Source organism: Olea europaea, unplaced genomic scaffold (genome assembly GCF_002742605.1).
Source record: "Olea europaea var. sylvestris unplaced genomic scaffold, O_europaea_v1 scaffold1965, whole genome shotgun sequence".
NCBI lineage: Eukaryota > Viridiplantae > Streptophyta > Magnoliopsida > Lamiales > Oleaceae > Olea > Olea europaea.
The window spans coordinates 165,409-174,877 of NW_019237499.1; the positions used below are offsets into that span (position 1 = coordinate 165,409).

Below are 9,469 nucleotides of genomic sequence, written 5' to 3' on the forward strand. Positions count from 1 at the left end.
TGAGTTTGGAGTCAACATCTTGACATGGAGAAATTTTTTAAGACTGACTTATAGTAGATGATCACTCAACTCTTTGTTAGCAGTAGTGTGTTAGTTAAAATATGATATCTAAAACATTATTGCAATTCATGTTTTTATGAGTTTTATATGACGATTTAATTAAGATTTTCGGTGGTTTGTATTAGTATGCAATTTAAAAAAGTTTTGAGTGCATATTTGGCACAATTTAAATTGTATTTTAATTTATAAGCTAGTCATACATATTTTTTATTGAAATATTTCATAGGATTCACAATTATTGCTTATTTATTATTTAAATATTTTGTTGGATCCACAATTTGAAAGTAGTATAAAACATACTGAAATTTGCTCTTTTAAAAGTTAAAAATCAACTTGCTATGGAACAATAAGTTGACAACTAATGGTGCAATTTTTCCTAAAACAAAAGTACACTCAAATGTTGAGATACATATACATACGTTAAAAAAAAAAGTGACTAAGCTCTCTCTTTCCCTCCACTCTCTCTCTCTTTTCTTTTCTGCAACGCATACAACACGACGGCAAAGACAAAACTCCCGTCTGGCACACAAAAATATTCCATCTTCATTTCCTTTTCTTCTCCCAATCTCATAATCGTTTTACTCCAACCCTAAATATTTTCACCCCAATTTTGAATTATGCTTTCTTTCTTGATCTAGTTTCAGTGTTTTTATTTTTATTTTTATATTTTTACTGTGAATTAAATTTGATGGGTTGTGCCAGCTCAAAGCTTGATGACTTGCCGGTGGTTGCTTTTTGCCGGGAGCGGTGCACTTTCCTAGATGAAGCCATACACAAACGCTACGCCTTGGCTGAAGCCCACGCTGCTTATCTTCACTCGCTGAAGGCCGTTGGCGTTTCACTCGATCGATTTTTTAATCATAATATAGACGCTTCCATTCCGGGACCGTCTTCGCCGGTTCTTAACCTTCCGGCTCAACGGAAGGGTGAACCATCTGAACCTTCTGGTTCACCACCGGAAAAGATTCACCACCTTCGCTCTCACTCCGACTCCGGTTCGCATCTTCACTTTCACTCCGACTCCGAAGATGAAGAGGATTCCGGTACGGAATCGTTACATCATTATGATGCGCCGACCCCGGTTCCTCCGTACGGTGGTCCCATTGGTTACATGCCGGATTACGAAACTCTTCCGCCGGGCGGAAGGTTTACGAATATAAATTATATGAAGAAGCAAACGACGCCGTCTGTTGTGTATGAGCAACGGCCGATGATCCCAGAAACTATACATATAGGTGAATCTTCTACTTCCTCTTCGTATCCTCATCCTTATGCAAATAATATTCAGAACCCACCTTCGTATCCTTATTATAATAATAATAATAATAATAATAATAATATTGATAATTACGGCAATTATCCGAAAATGGATGCTGGAGGTGGGATATTCGGTTCTTCGTTGCCACCTGCGCATTACAGCGGCTTTTCATCTTCGTCTGATGGGACAGTTGCTGCGTCCAGTTCAAAAGCGCCTCCACCTCCTCCATCGCCACCAAAGAGTTCGTCCTGGGATTTTTTTAACCCGTTTGAGTCCTTTGAGATGCATAATCGGCCTTACACTCCGAGCTGGGACTCAAGGGAAGTGAGAGAGGAAGAGGAGATACCTGATTTGGAAGATGAGGATGATGAAGACGTGAAGGAAGTTCACGGAAATCAAATGTTTGCGGATAGTGGAAGTAGTTATTCGAAGGCAGGAACAGCTGGAGCGGCCAACGAGGTGGAGGATGAAAGGGTGCAGTATGATGACAAGTCTCGGTATAGGGCGAAGGAAAGCGTCGGAACGGACAGTGATCCAGTTGAGCATGAAGTTCATATGGTGGATAAGAAGGTGGTTGAAGATGAGGACAGGTTGAACAATCGGGGAAATGTGGCTGGATTGAAGGCCCGGGGTGGTTTCAAGGTTGATTCTGAGGTTGTGAAAGAAATTCAGGTTCAATTTGAACGAGCTTCAGAGTCTGGAATTGAGCTTTCTAAGTTGCTTGAGGTCGGAAAGCTTCCCTATAAACACAAGCATGATGGCCGTCATGGTAAAGATTCGATTCTTTTCCTCTGTAATGATGTACACTTTGATTTTGAATGTCTTAGTTGTATTATCTTCAGAATGAAATTTTATTTGAGTGCTTGTGTGCAAAGAATTAAATAATAAATACATTTATTACATGGAGGCCTTGGGTTCTTATAGCTTTGTGGTGGAAAGTTAAGTTTGATTATGCTTGATCAGTTGAAATTTGCAGTCATTTCTATTTCTCTTTTATGTTTAAATTTATAGGTACTTTTGGGGCAGTTTCTTCCAAGATATTGCAGTTGCCAGGGGTAGCGTCACAAACCATAAATTCCAGAAGCTCACAGGATGAAAATGCTGATCCTAATTTAGATGTTGATCAAATTGTGGGTTTGGGCTCCAGAAACATTTCATCTACTTTGCATAAGCTGTACCTTTGGGAGAAGAAACTGTATGAAGAAGTGAAGGTACATTGTTAATTCCTGTCATTGACCCAGTGTTCTCTTATTTGCATTTTTGCAATATTAATCTTTTCTGAACAATTTTAGTTGCTACATTAATCATGTACCAACTATATAGTATGTGGTCCTCCTGTTGGCACCATTTTTCAGAACATTATTTGAGGATTCAATTTGTTAGTTACCATTTATTCCTTATCGATATTTTCAGATAGATGATATTGATGACCCTCAAAGTGGTTTGAAATTCTTTTATTAAAGCATTCCACTTTTTTGTGCATCTCATTATATTTCAGGTGATCGATGAAAGTAAGGAGTTAAAATTTGTGACACCGAAGCATTCTAATCTTGCATTGGTTTGTATCTATCTAGAAATTGGTATGTACTTGGAGATTCAACTTGATGTTGGAGATAAAGTCAAGTGTAGACAATATATTTGCAGTTCTTTGAAATAACTTTGTAGTATAGATCTATTTGCTCAGATACCATTATTCCTTCATCCGTTCTTTGTCATTCATTAACTTCTTTTGCAAGTGGTTTGGGTTGCATGTCATATCTCCCACTTTTTGAAGCTTGTTAATTATTCTCATGGACCTCCAGATTCCATGGAGGCAAATTCGATGTTTTATAGCTAACGACATCTAATCAGATTAATCTGGTAGAACTTTTGTAGAATAGTGAATTTTGAACCCGTTAACTTGTTTTACTGATCCATTGAGCTTAGTTCTCTGATGAGACTCAAACTTTCTTATGTCCTATGTATGTCACATGCACAATAGAGTTAAAATATGTTTTTCACATTTAGATCACTGACCTAAAAGTTTAACTAGTTGAGGTGCAACTGCTTAATCTCATCTATACTCGTGCTTTTGCAGGTTGAGGAGAAAATGAGGGTCCTCCATAATACGAAGTCACATAAACTGAAGCGTTTAGATGAAAGGGGTGCTGAAGCTCAAAAAATTGAGGCAACCAGAGCTTTAGTTAGAAGCCTATCCTCAAAAATTAGAATTGCGATTCAAGTTGTCGATAAATTCTCAGTGAAGATAAACAGTTTGAGGGACGATGAGTTATGGCCGCAGCTAAATGAACTCATTCAAGGGTACCTTGATCTTATGACCTTTCTGCAGACTGCTTATTCTGTGTTATGCTGCTCTCCCAAGTTTAAACTTGGTGTCTCTGCATACTGCTTTCTGTTCATATCACACTATTTATTTATTTTTCTCGCATTTTTACGTACTTGATTGATTCAGATATTTACAAGTGATATGTTGGCATCCGTAGGATCTGCTCTCTAGTGAACCTTTTGCTGATTATCATCTATGTCCATGTTTTATGTATAAGACTGTTTCACCCTGCTAATCTCCCTTTCTAGAAAGTCTTTCTAGGTGTGAAGCACACATTATTGGTGCTGATAATGTTGGTCTTCACTTCTGAAGTAAGATTGTTGAGGGTCATCTGCAAAGAAGTACATTTCCTTGTGTTAAGGCAAGTCATGGAAACACCATATTTTATGAGGGACACTAGATTTCCAAACGAATTTGAATGAGGCATTGCCGGGGAGGAGGGTAGTTTGGCAATCAACAAGAGCCTGGAAGAATGACTTGCAAGAAATGGATACCAAAATCCACAACCTTTTGTCTGCTCGAGAAGGTTTCAAGTAAATTATCTTTAGGATAATTTGCTGTGGATAAATCTGAAATCTTTTGCTATATGAGTTGCTGCTGAACTGGAAATTTCCTATCCAGTATTCCATTTTCTGAGCAAACTAACAAAGTTTACTGGTATATTTTTAAGCATGGAAAGATTATATAGTCTAGGAAATGAAGAAGCAAGGGAACAGCAATCTCCAGCTTCCTCTCATAAACGAATATCTGAAACTTGAATTTAGAAGAATGTGGCTTGTCTTGCTTTCCTGTGAGCTAGATGCACGGTAAACCTGAAGGTTGCTGTCCTGGTTTCCATTGTAAGGTATGAGAATTGGATCTCAAATTGAAAATATGGGATTTCGATGTGAGGTTATATAGATTTGGGTTATCTCATTTTAATAGCTAGCTTTTGAGATATGACTCTATAAAGATATATAACAATGGTATTAAAGCAGACACCATGTCTTTCGATGGCAATTGAGCTGCACGAATGGTTACGGTTACGCTTGTATAGCATTGTTCGTGCGGAACTAGTCATGGGTTAGTACAAAGCCAATCCGATGTGAGCATGGGATCATGAAGCTTGGTTATTTGTCATGGTTTCTATTGTAAGGTATGAGACTTGGATCCCATTTCGAAATTATGGGATTTCGATGTGTGTGTATAAATTCTTGAACTCTCCAATTTCAATAGCTAGTTTTGAGGTAAGACTTCCAAAATTTATAATAATAATATTAGAGCAAGCACCAAGTCTCCCGATTGCAATCGAATAGCATGGATGATGATGCCAGCATAGCAATGTTCATTTGGGACTCGTTTTGGACTAGTGCTAAGTGAGTCCATCGTCGGCTGGGATTGCAGAGCGTAATGATTTTTCATGGTTCCCAATTCAAGGTATGTGATTTGGGTCCCACTTCGAAAGTGTGGAATATCGGTGTGTAGTTTATTTAGATTTGTGCTCTCCAATTCTAACAAATAGTTTTTGAGGTATGACTCTCCAAAGATCCATAACGGTTCCATATTGCATCAGGTAAAATATGACTATAGGGCTTCAGACAGTGTGTTAGAGATGGATTTTATGTGTGGCTGCTGGATCAGAAGGCATGTTACCTGGAAGTTTAAACCTTTTCTGGTTTACAAGCTTTAGGTGGAATGGTTTTTGATAAGGTTTATGGTAGAGAAACCAGAGGAATTTGTGGTGGGTATTTATGTACCTAACCCAATTTTGTTGAAAACATGGCTCAGTTAGTTGTATTTTGGCATTTAACCATGTTAGGTGGACTTGGCTATAGGCGATGGAGATAAGTACAAGTCCAAGTGTTGCATTCGTAAAAAAAATCAATAGCCTTCTGTGTAAAATGAATGATTGATATGCCATCTACATTTCCTGCTATTTAGTCTTGATCATTACTTGAGCTGTAATGGAAAGGTTCATGTAACAAAGGTATACTATATTTCAGATGGAAATAGGACGGTTAGAGAAAAAGATGAGGAATCATTGTATATTCGCCAAAAAATTATTGGGTTTCATTTACTTGTGGGATAACCCTCTATATTTTAGGTTTTTGAAGACTAAAAGCTTAGTTAACTTGTCCTGTTTCGCTGAGCTGCCTAACAAAATGAGTATAGCATAAATGACTGATTACCAAGAGCAAATTAACCAACATTAAGCATTGAGATCAATATGATTAAAAGACACAGGAAATCTGAACTAGGTGCCATACGAATCAATTTACTATATCTTCCTCTCATGTATGTGGCATGCAGTGAGATTAGTTAGTGTCTATTATTATTTTCTGTCTGTCTATTAATTTCTTCTTGCCTTCCTTCTCCAGGTTAACCAAGATGTGGAAATCCATGCTTGTGTGCCATCATAATCAATGTCGAGCAATTGGAGAAGCCAAAAGGTTAGATGCCATTGCCTTACGCAAACACTTCAGTGACGCTCATTTGGAAGCCACTCGACTGCTTGAACATGATCTTATTAATTGGACTCTAAGATTCTCTTATTGGATTGGTACCCAAAAGAGTTACATTCGAGCATTGAATAGCTGGCTTACGAAATGCATCCATAATGTTCCCGAAGAAACACCAGATGGAATAGTTCCCTTTTCTCCTGGTAGGATCGGTGCTCCCCCCGTGTTCGTAATATGTTACCAGTGGTCTCAATCACTGGAGGGAATTTCTGAGAAAGAAGTAGTTGATTCAATGCGAGATTTTGCCACAAATGTGCTTCAGCTCTGGGATCGGGATAAATTGGAAATGAGACAAAGGATGCTAGTAAACAAGGACGAGAGAAAAGTTAAGGGCCTGGAGAGGGAAGACCAAAAGATACAAAAGGAAATTCAGGCATTAGACAAAAGAACGGTTCTAATCTCTGGGGATGACAGTGGTAAGCCATTAACTGGACGTGTTGTGTATCAGAGTGAGACCAGCAAAAGTGTTAGTCTTCAGGCAAGTCTGCAACATGTTTTCAGGGCCATGGAGAAGTATGCAGCTGACTCTTTGAAAGTCTATGAGGAACTGTTACAGCGCACTGAAGAGGACCGTCTTGCTCGAGAGCATGAACAAGTTTCATAGTGTTGCCTCTCTCTGGATGGAATCTGCACAATGTTTGTTCGCTGGCCACTTTTAATAACTATTTCCTGTTTGCAATACTAGTAAAAGCTACAGAGGTATGAGATTTGGGGTTCGAGAATTTCTCTCTCCATGTTAAACTTGTCCATCAACATCATGTATTTGTGGTGTGGCAATCAGTTTCTATCATCCAATGAGGGATGAGATCTATTTGTCATTGATGCTACTCATCAAAAAGAGGTTACTGTCGTGGAAGATGGAACATTGTTATAAGATGCTAAAGTTGCTGATTTTCTCAGGAGCAGAAGACTGGTAAATGGGATGTTGGGGCAAAGGTAGCTCATTCCTCTTGTTTCTTCGAACTTTGTTCCTAAAGATCCCTCTCATTGGTGTTGAATCTAACCTAATTAGCAGGTCTCATGTGACTCTTCCTATCCCTGGGAATGGTGGTTGATGGTTATTTGCCCATTGTTATGCAAATTTGAGCTATGTGCTGTAAACGGTTTTACAAGCTTTGCAGGACGCTTTAGATCCATATACTGGCAATTTAGCCTAATATTTTAGTCTAAAAAAGGTTGTAAACAAGGATGGTGGAAGGTCGATGGTCGATGGATTACTATAGCCAAATTGCTAGGAAAAAATTTCCCCGATATTGATTCATGATAGCTACAATCAAGCAAGAGAAAAATTTTCAGTTCTGCACCACAGGCGAGGCAATCCTTCAATTTTTGCATTATATTTACTTGCTCCGGTGCAAGCAAGGGCTTTTAATAAGCTCTGAGCGATACATGTCATCAAAGTGCCTAGAAATAAGGTCATGCGTAAGTTAAGAGTTAGTTTATCCAAATTCTTGTACAGGATTTACCGTTTGAGACTAGTTAGTTTATCCAAATTCTTGTACAGTACTATTACTGTTTGAGACTAGTGTACTTTGAATTGGATGGGATTGTTCGGAATCATTCAATGACATTCTTTTGTAAGTCAAGAAATTGAGAATGAATATGATTAGGGTAAATGAGACAAAACGTCTTTTACCTTTCAATCTTATTGTACAAAATGTTCTTACCTTTCGTTTTTTTTTTGACATTGTTATCCCTATTTCCACATTTTATTGTGCAAAATGTCATTTTATCCATTTTCCAATAAAAGATGATTTTACTATCGTATTCAAATAAAATAAAAAGAAATTAAATGAAAGGATAAAGAACTAATTACACCTCCTATTGTACATCTCTACAGACCTTTCAGTAAATCTTGTGCTGCAAGATCAACTTCGTGGGCCCGAGACACAAGAGTGGACTCAGAAATTTTTTCAATGTGGGCAATATAATAAAGGTAAAAAAAATAACAACATTATAACCCAAATATTATACTAAAAGTGGAATACTTTATAATTGTTCTTTACGAGTTTTCATACTTTGATAACTGTGTACAATCACTTCATTATCAAAATCGGTGGAAGATAGTGCAACATCAAAATTGTTTCCATTTAACATCTCCACATCAACATTATCAATATCCTCAAGAAATTTTCTCCTATAAAATCTTTCCATACTATTTTCATTATGAAATAAACAAGAGTTAATTTAATATGTGCCGTACCATTTTCAATTTCACAACCAAAGAAACACTAGATGCCAAGAAAGAAGAACATCTAATAACAAAGTGGGATGAGGCAAAAAAGAAGCAAAGAAACAAAATAATCAAAACACTCCAAACCCACTGCCCACATATGAAGAACTAATTCACATCATATCAGATTCTTATTAAAGAAGCAAAATAATCTAAAACCAATTGAAAAAGTTATATTCCATAGGAAAATAATTCTTTACAGTAAAATGTAATTAATCATAAAGAAGCAAAACTCTGAACCACACCATCAAAACCCTTTAATAGTTTCTCTCACATAATAATCCAAACCCGTAGATTCATATCATATAGATGAAATTACAAAAAATCACTTGCTTCAAAATTACAGGAAGATCTTTTCAATCAATTTGTAATAAAAAGTTATCTTGCAAGACGAATCACAATCCACTAGAAAACCGACAAAAAAAGTGTTCGAGAAAAATGACTAGATTTTATAGAAATTGGGTTTCTAATTTATATTGTCAATTCACGTTCCCCACATGGGGTTTCACTTTCAGGTTTGGGTCTCCTTTGTGGTTCTTATAAGATTGGGCCAATTATTATTATTATTATTAATGGCTGCTCACTTATATTTCTAAATGGGGTTGGCCCAAAGTTCAGTGCAGGCATATGGCCTTAATCGGGTCTGACCTGTCGAGACATTCTGGCCTGCCCAGACTCCAAACCACCCTATGTCCAGTACTTATTAAAGGCAGTGGCACCAATGGAAACTTCAGGAGGCAGCATTCTCAGTGACAACATCAGGTAACTCTTCGTTGTTAGAGCCCAATGAATCTCTCTTCAATGCTTCAACTTCAATAGGTTATTTTTTTAGTAATGCTATTCATAATCGCTCATTACGACAGTGATCGTACGTGACATACACATAGCAAGTGATTATTTGATATCTTAATGTAGTAGTTTTTTATTGACTCATGCATCAAATTACCAATTGCTATGTGTATACGAAATAGGGCGACTGTCGTAATGAGCGACTATAAATATCATTATTCATTTTTTTTACTGCATATGGCATCAAATGTAAGGTCCTTGAATTTATTTTCTTGCTTTGGCTGGGTTTGACCATTTAAAAAAGG

General features: G+C 37.2%; 1 protein-coding gene across 1 annotated transcript; it reads left to right on the forward strand.

Moving 5' to 3' along the window:
• The first annotated feature begins 492 nt into the window (after positions 1–492).
• Positions 493–7,785, forward strand: LOC111379284 (nitrate regulatory gene2 protein-like). The gene is made up of 4 exons (XM_023002642.1): positions 493–2,087; positions 2,330–2,529; positions 3,396–3,619; positions 6,002–7,785. Exons 1-4 carry the CDS (start codon positions 749–751, stop codon positions 6,744–6,746), a joined length of 2,508 nt encoding a protein of 835 aa, XP_022858410.1. The 5' UTR covers positions 493–748; the 3' UTR covers positions 6,747–7,785.
• Positions 7,786–9,469: the final 1,684 nt, after the last annotated feature.